The following is a 23,852-nucleotide window of genomic DNA, read 5'->3' as shown; positions in this document are numbered from 1 at the left end:
GATTTGGAGCTGTTGAAAGACGTCCAGCTGGGGAGGTCACAAGACCCCAACAGGCACTGGCTCTTGCCCAGGAGCGAGAAGCAAAGGGGAAGCGTCCAAGGGACTAAAATCTCACGGACCAAGGCAAAGGGCCGGAGAGATGAATCAAAGCGCATGCTCTGCTTTGGGGAGGTGCCATCCCTGGCATCACTTAGACGCCGAGACTGGAAGAAGCCCCCCATAACCACCCCCAAAGCTCCCCTCCAACATTTAAAAGGACCACCGTGAGTCCAAAAGGGCTGCAATGAAGGTCCCTGGCTTCCGGCCATCACCACAGCCACGGCCCTAATACACAACTAAAGGCTTTTATTGGGCAAGGGAAACAGAAAAGTGGCCTCCAACGTCTGCATGGCACAGTCCAGGAAAGAAGGGGCCGCTAGCGGGCTCAGGTGTAGAGGTCAAAGTCAATCCGTTTGGAGTTGTAGAACTGTCCACCAGGCGGGTCGAGCTTCCGGCAATAAACACCGTCTGGAAAGTAGCCTTCATTCACCCAGGTCTGTGGGGAGAGAGGACAGAGCTAGGAGAGGCCTGACGCAGGGGGACAGACAGAAGGAGAGGATGGGGCTTACCTGCATCTGGGTGCTGGTGAAGGGCCCGTACAGCTCAGCATCCCCCGTGTTCTCCCACTTATACTCCCACATCACGTCGGCGAGACCGTCACCGGAAGACTCTGCTTCTGAAATAACAGGCGTGACCACAGGCACCCTGCCCCTGCACAAGGCTGCACCCGTCTACTGCCCTTCTGGCTTACCTGCTCTCGGGACAGGGGTGGGGGTCTCCAGCTCCCCCTCTGTCACTTCCTCAGCAAACATGTCCAGAGAGGGAGGGGGGGTGGGGTCAGGCATTCCCTGGGTTCGACTCCCCAAACCCTTCAGCCGCATGGCCAGCCGTTCCCTCGTCTCCTGATACACGCCCAGGTTGCCCCGGGCCACCATCTGGTCAGCCAACCCAGAAAGTCGGTCCAGGCGCTGCGGGGAGCTGGGCCGCGCTGGCCCCTTGCCACCCCGTTTGCATCCCCCCCGTGCCCCCAGCCGTCTCAGTGCTCCGGCCACTGTCTCTCTTGGCAACAGTAGCTCCAGGAGACCCTCCAATAGGGCTTGGGCGCTCAGTGGGGTCTGGCCCGAGTTTTCCTCGTCCTCGGAGTCTGATGGGGGCTTCTGATCCGGGGGCCGCTCCTTGATCTTCACCTGTAATGTGGAAACAGGTTAATTTCCCACACGCGGACCACAGGCCCCACATCACGGCCGCCAACAGCCCACCCCGGGCCACACCCAGTCGATGTTGTCCAGCCAGCTGTCTCGGATCTGAGCATCCCGGTTCAGGAAGTAGTTGCCGTCGGCATCAAAGTGTCCCTCCTCCATCTCCTCCTGCAGGTTGAAGGGGGTGATCCGCACACCTCCCTCACTGGGCAGTGTGGCCGCTTCCTGACCTGTACCGAAGACACCCGAGCCCCATGTCACGAGAGCGGAAGGCACAGCCCGGCCCCTGCAGGAACCCCCAACAGCCACCGTCTGTGCCAACAGGGAGGGACCCGCTCACCTTCCACATCCTCTGAAGCCAAGATATCATATTTGCTGGACCCCTCATCATCATCGTCTTCCTCGTCACTGTCCAAAGAGTGTTTGCCTTTGAAGCGGCTCCCGGGACCCCCGACAGGACCCACGGCATCTACCAGCTGTGAGCAGGAACCAGCAAACTAAGATGTGGTCACCGGACAAATTCCCTCCCCGCCCCACAATTTTCTAGATCTGGACTCAAACTGAAAATCTTCCAAGCGCACTTGTCAAAGACCTTGGCAAAGCTAACCCTGACCTCCCCCTCCTCCTTGGCCATCCCCGTCCTCAATTCTCAATTCTCTTACTCCTCTGGTTTCTATCTCCCGGCTCGTCCCTTCAGTCCTGCAACACAACACAAGGCCCCTCACCTTCTTCTTGGGCACACTGATCTCATCCTCGTCCTCATCTCCCACGCCTTGGAAGGTCACTTTCCTCTTTGGCATGACTGGATAAAGGCCTTCCCCGACTGGGCCAAGGGAAACGGAGTCGATTCAGGGAACTGCAAACCGGGGGATGACACTCATGCCCGGCGAGAGAAGAGAAGGCACAACGAAACGTTCCCCTGTTCACGCAGCAGCCGGCGTGGGAGGAAAAGGACTTAGAATCAGGGCGGAGAGGGAGGAAGGGAGGGAGGGGGGGGAGAGTGGGCGGCCAGGAGGGCCCCTGGGCTCGGCATCCTAAGGCGAGCTCGCGGACGACCTCCCCCGGACCCCCTCCGCGCTCAGTGTTCCTTCACGTGGCGACCCGCGGTGCGGGGACACCCGCTCCCTTACGCCAAACCACCTCAAAGCCCGTAAGGCCTGGGTGGACTCGACCTGGCGCCCGGGAGGACTCGACCTGGCACCCGGGTCACTCCGCTTCTCTCCCGCCGCGCTCCCGGCCCCGCGGGGAAGCCCCGAACCCCAACTGCTTCGGGGTACGTGTACACAGCGGAGAGGCGACCGAGCCACAGAGACCCGAGAAGCCCCCTGGCGCGTGCTCACCTAGGGATCCAGGGGAGGCGGGGAAGAAAAGCAAAGATGCTTTCAGCAGAGGCACATCCGGGGCACCGGGCCGCCCGCACCCGGAAGAGGATTGTGGCGGGCGCCCGGGAGACCGGAAGTAGCTTCACTGGGGCTGGAGGCCCAGTACGGAGAGCGGGCGGAAGTAGGGATGGGGTGCAGCAGCCCACCCACCCCCTGCAGTGACGTCACCGCGTGGGGGAAACAACGGCTACTAGAGGGATGTTTGAGCGCCTCCGCCCCGGTCAGTCGAGGGATGGCAGAAAGTGGTTTCCGTTCCCTCGTACTGTAGCAGAATGGGCGAGCGTGGAGCGCTTCTACCTCGAGCCCCCACGATGTCAGTCCGAGCCGGGCTCGCGGATTCCTGCCCTGGTTTCCCCTTCCAGGCTTGAGTCGCCGTTGCCCCTGGGCCTCGGCCTAGTGCGACCCGCCACCTCGCTCAGTAGAAACCCTTCTTCGCACCCAGCGTCTGCCGGCTAGTCGGGGAGAGCCCGGCTCCGGGATGGCCACCCGGGGGCTCCGACCGCCTTTTGGCCGCTGCCTGAACCCAGCTGCCTTTAGGACCCAGGGGAGGTTACTTACCCCGGGCCTATCCCCAGGGCAAGTTCCTGATTCCTGAGGTAGAAGAGCCATCGCCAGGGAGTGGCACCTGTGCCTAGTACCCAGGCCAGAAGCCCCTGTGCCTTGACCCCAGGTAGGCCTCGAAAAAGGCAGCAACGTCCACTCTGCCGCCTCACGGAGAAGAGGCCCCCAGGCTGTGATCTGGCCCACTGGGACGAGCTGAAGTTGGGAGGCGGGAGAGTGGGTCTCGGTCTCGGGGCACCGGACACCCGGCTGAGGACACTCGAGTCCGGATCCCGCCGGCCCGCGGCGGGCAGCACCGGGGCCCAGACTGCCAGGCCTCTCTCCTGCCCCCAGGCGCCCCTCCGAGCCCCGGCCAACATGAAGCTGCACCGCAAGCCCGTGCTCGGGTTCTTCCGCGGGTACCAGGCGCAGGCGCCGGACCAGGAGGGCGTCCTGCTCAAGAAGGGCGCCCGGAACACCAGCTACCAGCGCCGCTGGTTCATCCTGCGCGGGAACCTCCTCTTCTATCTGGAGCACCGGGCCGACCGCACACCCCTGGGCCTCATCCTGTTGGAGAACTGCCAGGTGGCGCCCCGCCTGGGGGCCACGGAGCCCTACGCCTTCACCATCGTGACCCCCGGGGGCGACGGCAGCGAGGGCGGGCGGGCCTACAAACTGGCTGCAGAAAGCCAGCAGGAGCTGGGCGCCTGGCTGGGGGCGCTGGCCAGGGTGAGCTGGAGGCGACTAGCAGTGCTGTTACCCCCACTCGAGGCCCAGTACCGGGAGCTGTGCCAGGCAGCTGGCCACGAGCCCAGCTCACCCCCAGAGCACCAGGACTTCCTCGCCACCCTCAATCCTCCCTCTAGCTTCCAGGAATTACACGAGCGCTTTGGGAAGGAGATCCGGGTACTACAGCTGGTCCGGGGAGCCCTCCACGAGGCCAATGACCTCGGAGGCCGCCAGTCCGCAGGAGCTCACCCATTGTTGATGGATGACTGAGAGATGGACCCAAGGCCAGGAGGCTCCTTCCTGCCGAGAGCAGCAGACTGCTTCCTTAGAGGCACATATTTTGGCTTCACCCCTGCATCCCTCCCCAGTCATTACTCTAACCCGCTCATCAAATAACAAGGCCGGAGACATGCCCAGGTATAACAGCAGGTTTTTTTCCGGTTCTGGTTCCTCAAAGCGCCGCATGGGGTGGGAGCAGAGACAGAAGAGAATGTAAACATTGGGTTCCACCCCTATAGCTCAAGGGATGACCCCTTGCCCAGAGAGGGGCTGGAGGAGGGTTGCTAGGGAATAGGTGAAAGGCGGGGTTGCTGGTGAGACAAAGCAGAAGCCTGAGAATACAGAGGAAGGTGCGTGGACAGGAAGAAGAGCGAGGTTGGTGTGTAGGGACGAGAGGGACAGTCCTTGTTCCAGTGCATGTCCCCTTAAATAAACTAGGTAAGAACACTGTGGAAGGAGAACCAGAGGGCAGAAGTTAGAGCCCCCACCCCGCCCTGCCCCGCCCTGGGGCCAAGCAGGTCCTCTGTACATAATTACAACACAGAGATGTCCCAAAGTAGTGAGAACCTGGCTCCCAGCCAGGAGGGAGGCAGACAGGCAGGACTGCAGAGAAAAAGGAACCCAGCTCCGTCCGCTTCACGGGGAAGGGGGCGACGGAGTGTAAGAATCTGAAAAATGCTGACTGCCAGGGCCACATCACCACTACGGTGACAGAAGGCCAACCAGGACAGTACCTGGGAAGGGGCCCCGTGGGAACTGGGACAGGAGTGAGACCCCTGCTGTTGTTCCCACTGCCCCATGCACTCCGACTGTCCTGGCTGGCTAGGAGATGGAAGTCAAGCCGCTTTCTTCAGAAAGGGTCAGCCTGCTGGGGGCCGGGGCCAGCACCTGGCCAGGCCTGCTCCTTGGCCGAGGGAAGAGGAGGAGGGCCATGCAGTCAGAAGTAAGCATCCTGGCGGGTCTCAGATGCTGAGGCCCTGTCCCCGCCCTCTGTGGGTGCGGGGGGCCCATCTGCCTTCCGGCGCAGTGAGAGCTTCCTGCCTTGGGCCTTCTTCTCCTGCTTCTGCCGCTCCTTCTCCAGCTTTTGCTGTTCCTTCTCCTGCTCTTTTTCCCACTTCTGCCGCTCCTTCTCCTGTTTCTCCCGCTCTTTCTCCTGCTTCTGCCGCTCCTTCTCCCGTTCTTTTTCCTGTTTCTGCCGCTCCTTCTCCAGCTTCCGGATTTCCTTGCTGGAGCCCAGAGGGGTGCTGTTGCCAGTAGGTGAAGGAAGGGATGGATGCAGTCCCTCTGCAGTGACCACAGGCCCTGGGGCAGGCCCAGCACTGGCCCTTCGGGCAGGAGGGGGGGGAGAGGCCCCCCCAGCTGCTCGGGAGCCTCGACTCTTGAGGCCCGGGAGGCTGAGGAGGCTGGAGGAGGGGCCCAGGGGTGGCTGCTGCCGCCGGCGCTCCTCATGGATGGCCCGGGAGCCATGCAATCGCCTTGATGGCCGATACTGTAGCTCTCCCCGGGTTTCCCGCCACTTCTTGAGCTGGGCTGCATTCTCTCGCTCAATCAGGGCTTCTGTTACTGGAAGGTTGGTCACCTAGTGAGAGGAGAAGCGGGGCTAGAACGGTACAGAAAATGATGGGCTGAGGCAGATGTAACGTGTGCTAAGGCCACATCCTACCTCGTGCACCAGGAAGTCTTCCTGCATACACTGCTGGGGAAGATTGCGCAACTGCTCCATGGTCTCGTACATGCCTTGGCAGGCACGCAGCTTATCCACGGAGCCCAGCGTGTGCCGCAGCAGTACCAGGGCAACCCGGAAGATGATCTTCACGCCTGTGGGGCCAGAGAAAAGCAGCCTTGAGGGATCAGGCCTGGGATCTCAGCCTGTTCCATTCAGAAGGGACGCAGCAGCCCCACTCAGCTGCTAAGGCCTTAAGGAGAGAAAGGAGCACCAGAGAGAGAGCTTCAAGGGCTGAGTGCAGGTTTTACATGCAGGAGCCCAGGAAGGTGCTTAGTTCGCTTTTGGTTTGGGGGCCACGCCTAGCAGGCTCGGGGGACCATATGGGATGTCAGGATCCCCAGGTCAGATGTGTGCAAGGCAAGTGTCCTCCCCGCTGAACTATTGTTCCAGCCCCAGGAACCCCAGGTTTAATCCCCAGTACTGCACTGTCCCCCCAAGCACTGGCTGGGAATGACTCCTGAGCACAGGGCCAGGCAGTCCCTTAGCACTGCTGGCTGTGGTCCCTAAAACAAAACAATAGATTCATTTTTAATGAGGAGGCTTGGGGGCTGGAGCGATAGCACAGCGGGTAGGGCATTTGCCTTGCATGCGGCTAACCCGGGTTCGATTCCCACCATCCCATATGGTCCCATGAGCACAGCCAGGATAACTCCTGAGTGCAGAGCCAGGAGTGACCCCTGAGCATCGCTGGGTGTAACCCAAAAAGCAAAAAAAAAAAAAAAAGAAAGAAAGAAATGAAGAGGCCAGGAAGATAGCAACAAGGGCTGAAGCACGTGCTTGGCATGCACAAAGCCCTGCGTTTAACCCCAGGTATCACCCCCATTCTAGGCGGTCCCAGTACTGAAGAATCCCAGCAGCATTATATCCCCAGGCCCACATGTTGACCTGTCTGGCCTGAACAGCTGGGAAGCAGTACTCGGGAGACCAAAAGCACAAACTAAAAAAACTAAGAAAGGGAACGATCCATCATGAGTGTTAGGCCCCTGGGGGTTAGAAGAGGTGCCACAGCAGTACCAGGACAGCTAAAGCCAAGCCTCCGTTTCTCAAGCCCACAGGCGTCCAGTGAAACCCATCAAATACCTGATGGAAGTAGGTGCCCTCTGCAGCGGCCTCAGAAACCCCAGTGCCCCACGGCCTGACCGGCTACAGAAGTACCTTCACAGAAGAACATGTCCCAGACACGCAGCACTGAGGCCCAAGGCAGGGTGCGGGCGAAGATGCACATGAACCACTCCGTCATGTAGAGCACGGGGTCGATCCGCTGTCGCCGCAGATGCCGGTGTGCCAGCGGGGAGGCCCGGCGCAGCAGCGCAAAAAAGATTTCTCCATCCAACTGAATGGCCTCCTGGAGATGGGACAAGCCGTGAGGCGAGACCTGCTGTGGCCCTGGGAGGGGATCCTCGCCTCAGTGCGGAAGGCCCAGAGGCCAGGGAACGAAGGGGGCACAGCACAAGGTGACTTCCGACACACTTGGGGGAAAAGTCCCAGCCCCGGGTACGCCCAGCCCGCAGTCACTCACCAGCCCTGCACTGTAGTAACCGGGGAGGTACTTGTCACAGATCTGCACCAGGCACCAAAAGGCTTGCTGAGGAAGGACAAGAACAAGGAGAGGGGTGGGGCCTGAGACACGGGAGAAGAGAGCGTCCCCGTCCCCCGCCAGGCCCGACCTATGCTGACCTCCGCGGGCATATGCATAAGCAGCACTGCGGCCACAGGGGCCTGGGCCTGGCAGTAGCCCTCGTCGGGTCGGTAGATGGTGTAGGCCTTCAGGATGCGGTACAGGTCCTGCTGCCTGTGGGGTGGGGGAGACCATGAGGGCAGTCACGGGCGTTGGGAGACCACTGCTGCCGGCTAACCCTCCTACCCCAAACCTTCAGAGCTTCACTGCCACCTCCTCGCCACGCTTTCCTTGCCTGCCTCTCAAGTTTAAGGCACACTCAGACCATAAAGCGTCCCAGGTTCCAGCCCTCCACCCTCGCCTACACGGCCCGTCTGTTCCCAGCACAGGCTGTGCTCCATCCAGCCTTCATCTGCCACGGGCCCTTCACGGCCGGCTCCCCCCAGTCCGTTCACCCCAGCAAGTCCCTCAGTGACAGTGTGGGAAGCCAGCTGTGCCTCAGACAGTTCATGTCTCTTCACACAAAATTAAATCTCTACCCTGGACCAGTGCCGACTGCTTGAGGATGCTCTGTCGAAGCATGGGAATCCTATTCACTGACCCATCAAAAACCAGCACACAACTAAATTTAAAAAGATTAATATAGTGGGGCTGGAGTGATAGCACAGCGGGTAGGGCGTTTGCCTTGCACGCAGCCAACCCGGATTTGATTCCCAGAATCCCGTATGATCCCCCGAGCACCTCGAGGAGTGATTCCTGAGTGCAGAGCCAGGAATAAACCCTGAGCACTGCCAGGTGTGACCCAAAAAGAAAAAAAAAAAAGATTAATATAGTGAGTAGAGCATTTGCTTTGCATGTGACCAACCTGGGTTCAAATCCCTGGCATCATAAGTCACCTGAGCCTCACCAGGAGTGATTCCTGAGAGGGTAAGCCCTGAGCACAGCTAGTGTGCAACACCCCGCCTCCAAAAAAAAAAAAAAACCTGCCACCCATCACTCCTCGGGTTATCCTGAGCAGAGTCAGGAGTAATCCCTGAGTGCCAAACTCCCCAGTATCCCCATGTCTCCCGGCTTCCTGGTTCCACTGGAGTCTGCTGAACCTCTACCTCCACTGCCACATCACAGCTCAGTCCTCCTCCTCTTACCAGAAAGTGATCCCCCTAATCTGTAAGTTCAGTTACCCACAACTGTGGTCCAAAAACACTCATACATGAAGATATTTTGAGAGACCATACTCAGATAACTTTTATTATTGCTATTACTACAATTGTATTATTGCTTATTGTTGTTAACCTCTTACTATACCTTTTTATCGAGATCTGTACGGATAATGGAAAAGCACAGTCTATCTAGGGTTTGGGACTATCCACTGGGGGTCTTGGAACATGTTTCACATATAATAGGAAACAAATGACTTCCTGGATCATCTTCCTGACCACTGCTTCAATAGTTATTTCCTAGCATTTAAGTATGATCTTCTTTTGTGCTTATCTACATACAACTCCATTACTATCAACAGCATTTTTTCACTTTGCAACAGCACACTGACATACTAGTTATATTACTTAATACACAGTAAAAGAAGCATCAACTCCCAAGATATTTACCTTCCTGCCTGCTTCTCTGACCTGCCTTTCCCACTGGAGCTGTGGGTGAGCTGTCTGTGATCCTGGCCAAACACAATCTTTTCGCTCCACAGACCATCATTCCGACAACTTGTAACTTGTCCATCTTGACTGCATCACCATTTCCCTACTAGATTGTTCTCTTTGGTAACCACATTTGTTATTTCCTCTAGCTTAACATCTTTTTTATATATACCAGGAGGAGTGCACACTTGGCAGTGTTCAGGATTGCTCCTGGCAATGCTCAGGGAACATGTGGTGCTGGCCACTGCATCTGGGCATCCAGCAGGCAAAGCATGCACCCAAGCCACTAAGCGATCTTTCTGGCACTTCAACAGCATTTTTTTTGAGGGGGGGGAGATAGAGGGGTTGGCCACACCTGGCAATACTCAGGAGTTACTCCTAGCTCTGCACTCAGGAATAACCCCTGGCAATGCTTGGGGAACCATATGGGATGTTGGCAAGTGCTTGCATGCAAATCAAGTGCCCTACCCACTGTTCTATCACTCTACTCCCCTCCCCCACCACATACACACCCTCAATCAGGCATTAACCCACTGCTTCACATCACGGTCACCGAACTCTGGAAGCCAATTTGCAGACCTGCCTTTACTTGACCCATCTCGCATTTCTTGCCGCTGATCACTAAAATCTCTCTGCATTTTTCTTCCAGGAGTCAAACTCACAGTTTTTTTCCACCACTCCTGTTTTCCCTCCCTGTCTCTATTTCTGTTTTTTTTTCTCATCTTGAAATGTTCAAGTGACTGGGCACTTTTTCTTGTTTTTTGGGGGGCCACACCCACCAGTGTTCAGGGCTTACTCCTGGCTCTGTGCGGAGATATCGTAAGCCCCATAAGGGCTGGTTTTGTTTTTGCAGTGCCAGGGACTGAACCCAGAGCCTAACACAAGCAAGGAAGTGGCCTACCGCTGAGCTACGTCCCAGGCCAGGAGTTTTATGTTTTGTCTGATGCTGTCGTCTGTGATTAAAACAGCACCTGGCAGACACTGTGTTCTCAATAAATCTTTGCTGAAAAGATGAAACTACTGACAAAAAATGTCCATCAGAGAACCGCCAGAGATCAGCTTACATACTAGGGAGTGGCACGTACGCAGTTTGAGGAAAGTGTGGCATACCAAACAAAAGCCAAGTACTGATCCAAGAAAAAAGTTGTTAGCGCTTAGAAAATGGCCCGCCTGGATCCGGGAGTGGAGCAGAGGGTGACGGCACTGCCCGCGATGACGAGCGTGAGCCGCAGTGCACACACACAGCATCTGCCACTTCTCAAAAACTTGTATTTCCAATGACTCACAGGTGTAAAAAGAAATTGAAAACCACTGATTTAAGGACCCCAAATCACATTTCCAAACTCAGCTCTCTCCGACTCTACTAACCCATACAACACAGATGACACAGTCCTCAAGAACATTTTGCCTCCTGATCAGCTCCCACCTATCTTGCAAAACCCAGGTTAGGGCCAAGGATGCAGCTCAGAGTAGGGACAGGGCACTTGCCTTCCTACTCTGAGGCCCTGTACTTTAATCCCTGGCTTCACCAGAAGAAAAAAAATGCTCAAATGCATTTTATGGTTGTTTTTTTTTTTCCTAGCAGTGCTCAGAGATCACTTCTGGCAGGGCTTGGGGGACCATATGGGATGCCAGGAAGCAAACCTGGGTCAGCCATGTACAAGGCAGGTGCCGTACCTGCTGTACTGTCTCTCTAGCCCCTCAAATTAATTTTGCTGTGCATGATGAACTTCTCTTCCGAACTCCCTACCACACCTGTATCCCGAGTCCTAGTCAGAGTCTCTCTCCAAGAACGCTTTCTTCAATACAGCTTGACTTTCTCTCCAGTAAGAACCCTTCTTCCAGGGGCTGGAGCGATAGCACAGAGGATAGGGCGTTTGCCGTGCATACGGCCGACCCGGATTCAATTCCCAGCATCCCATATGGTCCCCGGAGAACTGCCAGGAGTAATTCCTGAGTGCATTAGCCAGGAGTAACCCCTGTGCATCGCCAGGTGTGACCCAAAAAGGAAAAAAAAAAAAAAAAAAAGAACCCCTCTTCCAGAAGTTCTCAAGGGCAGGACCAGTTTCCTCCCCAGCCCGGAGCCTTCAACAAACTTGCCCAGGTGGGCAGGCCGCCTTACCCATGTCCCCCTCGAGCTGCGAACATCTCGTGGAACGGAAACTGGCGGTGCAAGTCCTTCTCAATCACATCGAGCCACTTGGGGTCCCCAGGAGCTCGTTCCAGTTCCTACAGGGGGGCGGTGGGAAAATCTCAGGATCTGGAAAACTGACAACATCCTTCACTGTGTCCCAGTCCCCAGATCACGGAGCTTCACACACCTCAAACTTGCCGGGGTTCTGCTCCAGGAGTTCCTTGCTATTGGACAGGTATTGCCAGGCCTTGGCTCTGAGGGAGGAGGGGACACCCTTCCGACAGCGTAACTTCACCTAGGGCAGAGCGGCAGAGCTTCAGGGGCTGGCCCCACCGCCAAGCTTTCCCTCAGTGGGACACCCCTCCCACATGTCACAGGCTTGACGACACTGGACCCCCAACCTTCTGTCTTTAGAGTCATTTCTCCCCACAGACCCAAGTACCACCCACCTCCAACATGGTCCAGAGAGCAGCGAATGCCAAGCTCCTGCGCTTTCCCGGAGCACATGGGCCCACCCTGTGCCCCCAGCCCCTATCCACTGCCCTGCCCACCACTCAGCTTCTCAAACCTTTTGAAAACGTCGCGACAGCCACTTATCCCAGTTACTGAACATCTCCAGCCATTTGAGTTCCCGCTGCCGAGCCACATCCACGGGAATGGAACTCTCTCTGCAGAATGGGGGCAGCACGGAAAGAGTCAGTAGCAGTAATATAAAACCTGGACCGCTGGGAAGACGGAGGCCAGTTACCCTCCCAGGTTCAAGTGAAAGGGTTGACGTAGAGCATCTTTTGAGCTATGCAGGATGTCTGGCCATGGATCATTCAAAATCCTAGTTTTCCACACTGAAAGAAATTCTTCATTTAGAAGAACTATTTCAAAGGATTGAGTCCTCATGTTGGAGAGTATTCAAATCCCCCTTGAAACAGACAAGTTTGGGACACAATTATGGAATATTTTAGAGCCACACATTGGGGTTTTATTTTTTTTCTTTTTGAATCACACCCGGAGATGTTCAGGGGTTACTCCTGGCTCTGCACTCAGGAATTACTCCTGGCGGTGTTCGGGGTACCATATGGAGTGCCACGGATAGAACCAGGGTCCACTGTATGCAAGACAAACATCCTACAGCTGTTCTATCGCTCTGGCCCCTAAAAGCTGCACTTTGCCTTAGGCCTGCATCCAAGTTCTAACTTTACCACTTAACCACTGTGTGACCTTGGGCTAGTCACTTAACTGCTCTAAGCCTCAATTTCCTCATTAATAAGATGAAGAGAAAAACATCTACCTGACTTGACTAAACAGTTACTTGAGACTACTCATGGCAGGGCCTCCGTAATATTAACTGATGTCCATAAAATGCAGAATTGACTTCTTCGCTTAGAAAAAAACGGAGACTCCTACCAGATCCTAGAGATCCCTTCAACCATTTCTCTTCCTCCCTGAAATCATTCCCAAGGGGCACGGGAAGCTCTCTCAACAAGCTGTTTGACCACTGTTTTGTCTCTCCATCAGTATCGAGAGAGTTACTTGCAGGACCTCGTTCCAGGTGAAGGAAATGGGAAGCGCTCAGATGTCCAGGTCGACCTGAACTCAAACCTCACTTCCATCCCCAAAGTCCTGGAGGATTAGCAAGTGGTAACCCAAGTTTCTCATCTGTAAAAAGGGATGCCACCTGTCACAATGTTCTGAGAAGACAATTGAGATATTGTATACACAGAGTTCTTAAATAGAACATGCACATTTCATATTAATTTTGTCCTAAGGGAAACTTAAACAGAGGGCGCACCTCTGTTCATCTTCATCATAAATCACTTCCAACCTCCTTTAAAGGGCTAGGAAGTACACAGTATCTTTCCTGCCCTCAGAAAGGTCACACACAAACAAAATATGTAGCATATGCTGTGGAATATAACTGCAAGATGGTGTGGAAAATCCAAATACAAAGATGCACAGCAGAGACATCTAATTAGATGAACAGTGGTGACTATCCGAGAAGGCTTCCTGGAGGAGGGGACAGATATGAGTCATGAAGGAAAAGAAGAAGGGCATTCCTGACAGGTGGGGCAGCCTGGGAATGAGGCAGGCAAGACAAAGTACCCAGTGAGGAGAAGAGGAAGAGAAAATCAGAGGCACTATCGAGTCAGATAGTAAGAAATTAAATGTGCTCAGAGTTTATCCTGTGAGCAATAAGGAAATCCTTAAAGCTTTTTAGGGAACAAGTACCACAGCTAGTCATGTTTCGGAAGAGACTTCTCCAGCATGGAAGGGATTTTAGAGGGACAAAATTACAAAGCTGAGAAATGGCTCATGTGGTGATTGGCACCTAATTGATCACTGAAATCCAATTCAACTCAGGTTCCTCAGAACAGCGTGGCACCGAGGGGGCCATTGGTCACAAAGAGCCACATTACTGAGTCGGGGCAATTCAGTCAATTGTTCTAATCCTATTTATTCATCTCTAAATTAGGTACACTATACATCCCTCAAGCATGGAAAGCACCAGGGTCAAACTTCAGGTGCCTCCTCTGACAGAACTGAGAATGCTCTGTGCAATCAAAGATACGGGTTTGTTTGCTGGATACCCTGCAGGGAACTGCCCGGCCACAGGGCTTCCCTCAACACACAAGCCATGATTAAATCCTACTTATTCTGTTTTTTGGGGGGCCACACTTGGCTATGCTCAGGGGTTATTCCTGGGGGTGTTCAGGGGACCATATGGGATGCTGGGATCGAACCCAGGTCAGCTGCATGGAAGCAAGTGCCTTGCCTACTAAACTGTCTCTCCAGCCCCCAGAGCCTATTTATCCTTTCCAGTTCAGATCAGGTTCAGCTGAATTCCTGGACTAGGCAAAAGCTGGGCACTCACAAAGCCCTGTGAGGGTCAGGTCCTAAGCCTAAGACCCTACGCATATTACCCTTCATCCTAACACCAAACTTCAAGGCATGCCACCTGCGTGCTCAAGTGATGCTGGAGCAGAGGAGAGGCTAAAAGGGGTACAGGAACAACGGGCAGGATCTGGAGAGAGGGAAGGAAGAAGTCAGAGGCGATCACACCCCCACCTCAGGAGTGACTCAGGGCCCTGGAGGGAACTAGGAAAGAGTAAGTCGTGCTGGGGACATGAGGAAATGGGGAAGAGGCCTCCTGCACCCTCTTTCCTTCAGTGAAGATACATGACTGCCCTTCTCATTCACATACGGACCTCGCCCCAGGGTCTCCATCATCCGGACATCCTTGGCACCACCTCACTGGGCCCAGGGTTACTGGGGGGGAGGGGAAGGGCGGGGAAGGAGGGGTACTGCATCCCTCCCAGACTCTTTCCCCCAGGAACCCTGGCAGCCAGCCCCTCCAGCATAGCTGGCTCATTGCTCGAGTTTCATCTCAAGGCGCGGAGATCACGTCATACTTTACCGGGAGGAAACTGAGGCACTGAAGTAGGGAAGGCCCTAGCTCAAGGGCACAGAGCACAGATGCAAGGCTTGGGCACAAACCCAGACATCCTGCATCCTAGTCTTAGAGTAAAAGGCCACAGAAACCTCAGGATGCTCCAAGTCTGATGGAGGTCACGAAGGATCCCTCTCCCACTGCCCACCCCCATCCTCAAGAGTCCTGGACATCCACATTCCGGGCAACGCCCTCCCCAAGCTGCTTCCCTGAAGCAGCCCCACTGTGTGCCCAGTACTCACTGGCTGCCTGAATACTGGTTGCCCCCAAGGAAGCCATACTTGTCGGTCTTGCGCAAAGCCAGCCCGTTTATCTCCGAGTCCGAGCCCATGGAGCTCACATCATCGGCCAAGGACTCCAAGGTCCCCGACATGAGGCTCACTGAGTCCAAGTAGCTCAGGGTGTCCGGGGCCTGCCCCCGAGGCCCAGAGATGCCAGGCCCCAGGCTGGACGTGGAACCCAGGTCCTGGGCGTGATCGGCAGGCTCCGGGGCTGGGGTCACCGTCACAACAGCTACCGGCGGCTCACATGTCCCTGCAGGGCCAGGGCCTGGGCCTGGGCCTGCCCCCGTGGGGTCCGCGGGCGCCTGTCCTGCTGATGCTGATGTTGCGGATGCAGTTCCATGTCCACTGGTCACCTGTCCTGCTGTCACCGGTGCAACCCGTGCAGTCGCTCCTGAGGCCACTGTGGTTCCCGGCTTGGGAGCGAGCGGGGGTTTGGACGTCAGGGGCCCAGGAGCCGTTCGAGAAGGGGTCCTGGTGGGGGTTCCGGTCGGGGTGTCTGGTCCAGGAGGAGATGAGGTCCTGGGCTCCATCGTCTTCGGAGGGTCCGCCCCTGGGGCCGGAGTCATCGCCCTCTCCGCTCCTGCCACTGCCGCAGGCACCCGGGGCTCCGGACCGGGGCCGATCTGCGCCGTCGGGGCTTCAGGGGAGGCCTCCGGGGTCGGCAGCCCGTCGACGCCAGCAGCGCCCGTCGGCGCAGGGGCTGGGGCCGAGGTCTGGGCCGGCACCGGGACGCAGGCGGGCCGCGCCTCCCCGGGGGCCACCAGGTTGACCGGGACCGAAGTGGCCGTGGTCACTGGCGGGCCCGGAGCCACCAAAACGACGGGCCCGGCCCGGGAGCCGCGGGGCGGCGGCGAGGGGGCCGCGGCAGCCGCGGGTGAGCCATGACGGCGCGGCGGGGCCACCAGGGGCGCCGGGCCCGTCTCCATGGCCGTGGGCCGCCCCTCACATCCCCCCCAGCCGGGGCGGCCGCAGAAAGCGCCGCCCCTCCGGCCGCGCCGCGCCGCCCGCCGAGGAAGGGGAGAGGGCGAAGGGCGCGGCCCGGCGCACGCCGGGGGCGGGGGCGGCGCGCGGGCGGCGGCGGGCGCGCGGAGGCGGGGCAGGGGTCCCCGGGCGCCGGGCGCCGGGGTCTCACTGGCGCCCTCTCACCTCTCTCGCCGCCGCCCCCTCCCACCCGCTTCGGACGAGCCGCCGACCTTGCGCCTGCGCACACAACTCGGGGCCGGCTGAGCGCCCAGCGTTTCGGGGTTTCACGCCTGCGCGCGGGCCAGCCCATCGCGCTCCTTTTTTTCTCCCGCCTCGTCAGAGACCTTGGACGAATAACAGGAGAGAGGGGACCGGCTTTCTGCCAATCGTTGGGAAGGTGGGTGGGGCCGGGGGCGGGTCATGTGCAAAGAGGAAACGGAGAAGGCGGAGGGCTAAAGTACCAATGAGAAGGCGAGTGAAGGCACGAGGAGGCGGGACGAAGGGAGTGACTAATAGAAAAGCGGGAAACTGAACCTCCTGACCAATAACGATGGCTGAAGCGTACGTAAATGACCACGGAAGAAGGCGGGTGCTATGCGAAAAGGGGCAGGCCAGGCTAATAGGAACAGTAGTAGGGAACCAATGAAAAACGGGAGAAGGCGGTCAAATGAATAGACAGTGATGTCTCGCTGGGCGATGACCGACAGCATCCGCAGTCAATAGGAAGACCTGAGGAATGCTGTAAGTATCCCAAGAAGGTCAGGAAAGAATGACAGCTGTAGGGCGGGCCATATTTGCGATTAATTTGCTTCATCAGCCAATGAGCACGTTCTATCACTTTTAGCAACAGAGGAGGAAGACAGAGGTCTCAGCCAATGGCAGCATCCAAAGGGCAGGATGCTGCCTAGCAGGCGGTGCCAGCCCAGGGACATCGGTGACAATCGGAGACAAGCGCGGAAGGCTGAGAGGTGTCAGTTGGGGACAGCGCGTAAAGGGCCTGGAGCCTGGGCATTCGTGCCTCCCATAGCTAATAAGAGCAATCCACAGTTCTGTCTCAGTCCATTCTGACCCCCATTTTCGACCTAGCTCCCGAGTCTGCGAGCTCCATCACAGAACCAACGCCCTGATCCAGTGCTCTAGAATCCCTCTGTCTAATCCTTATCCTGCCGAAGCCAACTCCAACACTCCCAAGCTCAGGCCACTATAATCAGAATCCCCCACTCTCAAATTCTCTAAGGATCCATTATTTCCTACACAAATTTCAAGCACCAGTCCCTCGCCCATATGAGTTCCTCCCCACAATCCCTGTTCTTAGTACTCTGACTTCACCATCTGAGTGTCTCCCGGTGGGAATCCTGACCCCAAACGATGAATCCCCAAAACTTTGAATTTCCCTATCTGTGCTCTTATTTTTGGGGGGATCCAGAAGTAGAATCCGATTTACACCTTCCCTCTCATTGCCACACGTCTTTCTGCTCCTCATCTTCTACCAGAAACAAGACTGCAGTCTGCTGGATCACCAAGGCTACCCTGGGCACTAATCTTATTTTATTTAAAATTTTTTTTAATTAAATCACTGTGAGATAAACAGTTACAAAGTTGTTCATGATTGGTTTTCAGTCATACAATGTTCCAAACACCAGTGTACATTTCACCAGTCCTTCACTCATACACATTTCACACCACCAATGTCCCCAATTTCCCTTCCACACTCCCCACCCCCAGACTGCCTCTACAGAGACACTTTTCTTCTTCTTCTTCTTCTTCTTCTTCTTCTTCTCTCTCTCTCTCTCTCTCTCTCTCTCTCTCTCTCTCTCTCTCCCCCCACCACCCCTCTCTCCTCCCCACCCTCTTTCTCTATCCTTTTGGTCATTATGGTTTGCAGTATGGGTATTATAAGGTTATCATATATCATGTATATCCCTTCATCTACTTTTAGCACTCAATTCTTATCCAGAGTGACCATTTTATATTAATGCCTCAGAGGGCTCTAATTTTATTTTTTAAAAATTTTTTTTCAGGGGCTGGAGCGATAGCACAGCGGGTAGGGCGTTTGCCCTGCACGCGGCGACCCGGGTTCGATTCCCAGCATCCCATATGGTCCCCTGAGCACCGCCAGGGATATTCCTGAGTGCAGAGCCAGGAGTAACCCCTGTGCAGAGCCGGGTGTGACCCAAAAAGCAAAAAAAAAAAATTTTTTTTTCTTTTTGGGTCACACCCGGCGATGCACAGAGGTTACTCCTGGCTCATGCACTCAGGAATTACTCCTGGAGGTGCTCAGGGGACCATATGGGATGCTGGGAATCGAACCCGGGTCGCCGCGTGCAGGGCAAACGCCCTACCCGCTGTGCTATCGCTCCAGCCCCGAGGGCTCTAATTTTAGAGACCCTCTGCTCTCTTCCATCCATATCTCTAGGGGTTTTGTTGGGGTATTTCGTTTTTGTGGGGGGGTGAGGGGGGTCAGAATATCTGGCAATGCTAAGGGGTTCTGCACTCAGGAATCACTCCTGACAGTGCTCGGGGGCCCATATGGAATGCCAGGGCTCGAACCCAGGTCGGCCATGTACAAGGCAAGTACCCTACCTGCTGTGCTATCTCTCCAGCCTCTCCATCACCATAGTTTAAAGTCCACAATTTCCACAGAGACTCCAACCACCTGAAATTTCTTTTTGTTTGTTTCTGTGCCACGCCTGACTGCTCAGGACTTACTTCTGCTCTGTACTCAGAGATCACACCTGCTGGGGCTCAGGGGACCCTATGGAACAAAACAGGGTAGGCCATGAGAAGGCAAGTGCCCTGTCTGCTGTACTATCCCTTCTGCCCACCACCTGAAATTTCGATCAGTCTGGCTCCCAACTTTGCAGTTCCTCCTTGGCTCCTCACTCCCAGCTCAGACCCAGTCCTGTCGATTCCCACTCGGTCTCTCCTACATCTTGCTCCTGATCTGCTCAACTTCCACACTTTCCATTTGACCCAAGCTTGCTTTCTTTTCTTTCTTTCTTCTTTCTTTTATTGCTACACCCAGCAATATTCGGGGGTACGTCCTGGCTCTGGAATTCAGGAATTCAGTTACTCAGGAATTACTCCTGGTGGTGCACAGGGGACCATCTGGGGTGTCGGGGGTTGAACCCAGTTCAGCTACGCGTAAGGCAAATGGCTACCAGCTGTACTCTCGCTCTAGCCCCAAAGCCAAGCTGTCTGAGAACTTCCAGGATGTCCCTATATGAAGTCCTCCTCCCTCCCTGAACCCAGTAACCAGTGGGCTCCTCCCTGGGCCTAGACCCCCATGGCAACCATATTAGGTGAGGCAGCTGTCTACTGAGGCAGGGAGGGGCCAGTGCAGGAAGCCAGGAGCAGCTGCTAAGTTTAGGATGGCTCCTTCTCTCTTCTTAGAGACAACAGGTGGCTGGACCCCAGTGCCCAGAAAAGAAAATGTCTTAGAGGCGCTGGCATGAGGCTGGTGGGGGGAGGGGGGAAAGACACCCTCCACAGGACATTGGGTCCTAGAGGGAGCAGGAGGAGGAAACAAACGGGTGTCCTTATCAACCCTGGGTTTCCTGGGGCTTCTTCAGTCCCTGTTTCCCTAGACCACTACTCTATGGAAGGGACTAGGGCACTAAGTCCTGGAGGTATGGAAGAGGATACCTCAAAATCCCGGTCCCCCCCAAAAAAAAAAAAAAATCCCGGTCCATGGGCCAGAGTGATAGCACAGCGGGTAGAGCGTTTGCCTTGCATGCGGCTGACCCGGGTTCAATCCCCGGCATCCCATATGGTCCCCTGAGCAACGCCAGGAGTAAATCCTGAGTGCAGAGCCAGGAGTAACCCCTGAGCAATGCTGGGTGTGACCCAAAAAGCAAAAAAAAAGAAAAATCCCAGTTCATCTCTCATAAGAAGACCATGGAACCAGCAGGAAGTAACCCCCTAACTTTCTGGTGTCCCAGCCTTTCCCTCCTCTGAGTCCCAGCTTTTCCAAAGAAACAGCAATCGGCTCTCACTTGGCCACTTTCTTTTCCTGTTTCAAACCCTCCCAAGGCTCCCAGAGGCTCGGCCTGGCACAAATGCCCCTTGTCTTCCCTGCTCATCACAACACAGTTTTCACAGCCTGAATACTTCTGATCCCTTTCCACGCCTTTGCCCACCTATGCCCTCTGCTTGGCACACCCGCTCTCGCACCTTCAACCTGAACTACTTCATGAAATCACTGCCATACGGCGGAGGCAGGACTGCCGAGCCTTCTGCTTCTCTGCTCCTGCCCACGTGGTTTGGTGTTGCGTTTATCCTGTCTCCGTGCTAGATGGGACTTCCACCAAGGCAGGACCTCAGCATGACCATGGCTCACTGAACTCTTGCCAAGCAGTGTTCACATTCCCAAATTCTGTGCAATGGGAATCACACACTTATTTAATAGAGAGGGAAAGCAAGGCTCAGGAAGTTGAAACACAAAGTCTCCGCTCATCCGCTCCGGCTCCAGGCGGTCTGTGCTCTTCTTAGCTCATGCGCCCAGCAGGTGTGCAACTATGCGCTCAAAATTCCCTCCTCTCTGGGTCAGAGAGCAGCCCCTGAACATCCAGGTGTGGCAAAAACACAAAACAAAACCCAACAGAACAAACTGCCCCTCTCCCTGAGGGGAATGTAAAAAATCTTCCTGGGACTTCCATTTCTGTTTCTGTTGTTCAACTCTGCCATTCATTGGGGTCCGGAGCCAGAGTAGAGTGGGTAGGGCGTTTGCCTCGCACAGGGCCGACCAAGGTTCAGTTCAACCCCCAGTACCTCCTAAGGTTCAGGGCTGGAGTGTTAGCACAGCGGTGAGGGTGTTTGCCTTGCACGCGGCCGACCCAAGTTCAATTCCCAGCATCCCATATGGTCACAGTCACCCAAGCATCGCCAGGAGTGATTCCTGAGTGCATGAGCCAGGAGTAACCCCTGTGCATTGCCGGGTGTGACCCAAAAAGCAAAATAAGGAAAAAAAAGAAAGAAAAAGTACCTTCTAAGGTTCCCTGAGCACCGTCAGGATCCCTGTGTGCAGTCAAGAATAAGCCCTGAGCACCAGGTGTGGCCCAAACGCCAAAAAACCAACCCCCAAAACAAAACCCCAGCTCTGCCACACAGCAGACTTCACTGTTACCTCCACAAAATGGGGGTCTGTGTTTTTCAAAGTGCCCCAAAGTATGGCTTTAATGCCTGATGACTTGCTGGGTTGAAATCTATACCCCGTTACCCCCGGGCTGCAGGGGCCCAGTTCATCCCTCTCCCTAGACTGTGCCTCAGCTCGGGTCACCCTGAATTCAGGCACATTCTAGCCCCCTGTGGGGAGAAAACAGGTCCTAGTAAAATGGCACCCCAGGATCCACTCCCTCTGCCGAGCCCCTCCCTCGCCTCCTCCCTCCCAGCTCCAGCTGCTGCAGGCCCTCCAAGAAAGGAGAGGCCAGAGCCAGGCTATTTTGGTATCCTGGGTGGGCACCCGCAGGGCTAAGGTTACCCTGGTATGCTAAGGCTCCCTGGGCAGACTATATAACGCCAGAGGGGCCAGCCCAAGCTGACTCTGCTCCTTCCCAGCCAGAGACACCACCTGGTCCGCAAGACACCAGACATGGTGAGTGACAAGCGCCCTGCCCTCCACCTCCCCCCCACTCTGCCCTTGAAAGAAAGTAGCTGATTCTGAGAAGAGATAAGTTCTCTCTTTTTAATTAATTAATTTATTTATTGGGGGGGGCACTTCTGGACATCCTCAGAGGCTATTCAGGCTCTGTACTTGGGGATTGCTCCTGAGGCTTTGGAAACCATGTGTGCTGGAGGAATATTCTCTCAAAGCCCCACCCCTTCTCTCTCTCCCCTTCCTTTCCTCTTTCTGAATCTTCTTTCTTAATGTCATGAATGAACTTCATAGAGGAGAGGCTGGGCCCCTCCATTCAGGGCACTCAGCCCCTTGGCTGCCTAAATGCCCGTGGGGCCAGTCAGAGGCTCCTGCAGTTAATGAGTTGTATCCGGTCCAAAGAATAAGCCTCAGAGGCAGGCTCAGGGTTCCAAGAAGGGGCTGGGGACCTTCTCCTTGTTAGGCAGGAAGGAGGGGTAGGGACTCCAGGGCTCCAGCTAGGAACTTGGAGGCAACTGAAGCAAGTTCCCTCAGCAAGGAGGCTCTGAGGTGGGGGGTGGGGGGTGGAAGCTGGGAGCTTGACTAGAGCTAGAATTAGTCAGAAACCAGCCTGGATCGAATCCATCACTTCCAGAGAGTAGGGGCTGACGCGTTGGCCCACCCTCACTCTCCAGGCACCCAAGAAAGCCAAGAGAAGGGCAGCGGCTGAGGGCGGCAGCTCCAATGTCTTCTCCATGTTCGACCAAACCCAGATCCAGGAGTTCAAGGAGGTGAGGAGGAAACTGTCCCGACCAGAGCACCCCCTGCCTGCCGCGCCCTACCCCGCCCCCTCTCCGGAATGTGCACCTGTTGGGGAGGGAAGGGTTTAGGATTGCTAATTCCCCTCCCTGCTCAGGGTGTCAGAGGACAGCTGGCTGGGGGCCAGAGCCTGACCTGCCAGGGGCCAGCGCCAAGCCTGGATGCAGAGAACTGACGTCCCCACCTCTGCTCTCTGCAGGCCTTCACTGTGATTGACCAGAACCGCGATGGCATTATTGACAAGGAAGACCTGCGGGACACCTTTGCAGCCATGGGTGAGCACCCCCACACACACACATGCACACCCCCCCCCCACCAAGACTCACACCTGCAGAGTCCAGGGGATGTGGTAGCCTTTGATTCTGGCCCTGCCAGTTCCACCCTGGGCCTCACTCTACCCATATGACAAAGGAGTGGAATGAGGCCTGGCCAGCATCAGCCCCCCAACCTCCAGGCCTTGCTCCCCCTACCCTACTCCAGGGCGCCTGAATGTGAAGAATGAGGAGCTGGATGCCATGATGAAGGAAGCCAGCGGTCCCATCAACTTCACTGTCTTCCTCACCATGTTTGGGGAGAAGCTCAAAGGTGACTGAAGTATCCTTTATCCAAACCCTCACTCAGCGGCCCCTCCCCAGACCCCTAGGGAGTGAGATCACTAGGACCCTCAGCTTCTGTGTGCCCTTTGACTCCCACTGTGCTCTTTGACACCTCCCCCAGGCGCTGATCCTGAGGATGTGATCACTGGAGCTTTCAAGATCCTGGACCCTGAGGGGAAGGGCACCATTAAGAAACAGTTGTAAGTGGCCCCTCCAAGTTTTAAGGAAAACCTCCTTAAATTCCTACCACGGGTGTGGCGCTGCCAGAGAGGGGGAGAAATTAGGAATGTGGAAATGGGCCGTGGGCTTCAACTTGCAGAGGGCAAATATGAAGGAAGGATAGGGAGCGGCCAGATGGCTTGCAGGGCGAGGCTGGGGAAGGGCACCGCCAGGGTAGGAGGAAGGCCGTGAAACTCAATCGCAAACATCCCCCTCCGGCACCCTGCCCTGTCCCTTCTCTGCAGCCTGGAGGAGCTGCTGACCACGCAGTGTGACCGCTTCTCCCAGGAAGAGGTGAGTGGGCGAGAGGCCCGGGAGAAGAGGAGACAGGAGGGCGGGGGAAGGGCCAGTGGGAGATGCCCCCCTCCCCGTGTCCGTCTCCCCCCAGATCAAGAACATGTGGGCGGCCTTTCCCCCCGACGTGGGCGGCAACGTGGACTACAAGAACATCTGCTACGTCATCACGCACGGCGACGCCAAGGACCAGGAGTAGGAGAGCCCAGGGGCGGGCGCGGGCCCCGCCCTCCGGCCGGCCAGACCTCGGCCCGACCCCCAATAAAATCTGCCTGGTCTTTGTTTCCTACCCGCCGCGCCTTCGTGTCGGGACCGAAGGGAGGGAGGCCGGGCTGAACCCCTGCGGGAAGTAGTGGCCTGCAGATTTG

The 23,852-nt window shown here is 56.0% G+C and overlaps 4 protein-coding genes across 8 annotated transcripts; 2 read left to right on the top strand and 2 right to left on the bottom strand.

Moving 5' to 3' along the window:
• Positions 1-323: 323 nt before the first annotated feature.
• CD2BP2 (CD2 cytoplasmic tail binding protein 2) lies at positions 324-2,679 on the bottom strand. Of its 2 annotated transcripts, none has more exons than XM_055134504.1 (7): positions 2,579-2,679; positions 1,964-2,157; positions 1,579-1,714; positions 1,311-1,468; positions 791-1,226; positions 609-712; positions 324-535 (listed from the first exon to the last, which is right to left on the bottom strand). In XM_055134504.1, exons 2-7 carry the CDS (start codon positions 2,036-2,038, stop codon positions 425-427), a joined length of 1,020 nt encoding a protein of 339 aa, XP_054990479.1. In that variant the 5' UTR covers positions 2,039-2,157; positions 2,579-2,679; the 3' UTR covers positions 324-424. The 2 variants fall into 2 exon arrangements, with proteins under 2 accessions (XP_054990479.1, XP_004615931.2); XM_004615874.2 differs by having other exon boundaries at positions 609-715; positions 2,579-2,678.
• A 102-nt stretch (positions 2,680-2,781) lies between these two features.
• On the top strand, positions 2,782-7,078 carry LOC101541111 (sesquipedalian-1-like). Of its 2 annotated transcripts, none has more exons than XM_055134505.1 (2): positions 2,782-4,306; positions 6,943-7,078. In XM_055134505.1, the coding sequence occupies exon 1, from the start codon at positions 3,539-3,541 to the stop codon at positions 4,157-4,159; it is 621 nt and encodes a 206-aa protein (XP_054990480.1). In that variant the 5' UTR covers positions 2,782-3,538; the 3' UTR covers positions 4,160-4,306; positions 6,943-7,078. The 2 variants fall into 2 exon arrangements, with proteins under 2 accessions (XP_054990480.1, XP_054990481.1); XM_055134506.1 differs by having other exon boundaries at positions 6,950-7,046.
• TBC1D10B (TBC1 domain family member 10B) lies at positions 4,303-16,057 on the bottom strand. The gene is made up of 9 exons (XM_004615949.2): positions 14,980-16,057; positions 11,864-11,963; positions 11,483-11,590; positions 11,284-11,390; positions 7,572-7,686; positions 7,414-7,479; positions 7,050-7,239; positions 5,832-5,986; positions 4,303-5,747 (listed from the first exon to the last, which is right to left on the bottom strand). The coding sequence occupies exons 1-9, from the start codon at positions 15,945-15,947 to the stop codon at positions 5,106-5,108; spliced, it is 2,451 nt and encodes an 816-aa protein (XP_004616006.2). The 5' UTR covers positions 15,948-16,057; the 3' UTR covers positions 4,303-5,105.
• Positions 16,058-16,630: 573 nt separating this feature from the next.
• On the top strand, positions 16,631-23,773 carry MYL11 (myosin light chain 11). 3 transcript variants are annotated; one of them, XM_055134507.1, is made up of 9 exons: positions 16,636-16,725; positions 16,829-16,952; positions 21,541-21,577; positions 22,252-22,347; positions 22,575-22,650; positions 22,856-22,960; positions 23,093-23,171; positions 23,436-23,484; positions 23,579-23,773. In XM_055134507.1, exons 2-9 carry the CDS (start codon positions 16,882-16,884, stop codon positions 23,681-23,683), a joined length of 618 nt encoding a protein of 205 aa, XP_054990482.1. In that variant the 5' UTR covers positions 16,636-16,725; positions 16,829-16,881; the 3' UTR covers positions 23,684-23,773. The 3 variants fall into 3 exon arrangements, with proteins under 3 accessions (XP_054990484.1, XP_054990482.1, XP_054990483.1); XM_055134508.1 differs by lacking the exon at positions 16,829-16,952 and having other exon boundaries at positions 16,706-16,725; XM_055134509.1 differs by lacking the exons at positions 16,829-16,952; positions 21,541-21,577 and having other exon boundaries at positions 16,631-16,725.
• Positions 23,774-23,852: the final 79 nt, after the last annotated feature.

The sequence above is a fragment of the Sorex araneus genome, chromosome 4, assembly GCF_027595985.1.
Source record: "Sorex araneus isolate mSorAra2 chromosome 4, mSorAra2.pri, whole genome shotgun sequence".
Lineage (NCBI taxonomy): Eukaryota > Metazoa > Chordata > Mammalia > Eulipotyphla > Soricidae > Sorex > Sorex araneus.
The sequence above is the reverse complement of the archived record's forward strand: the minus strand, read 5'-3'. Positions and strand labels throughout refer to the sequence as shown.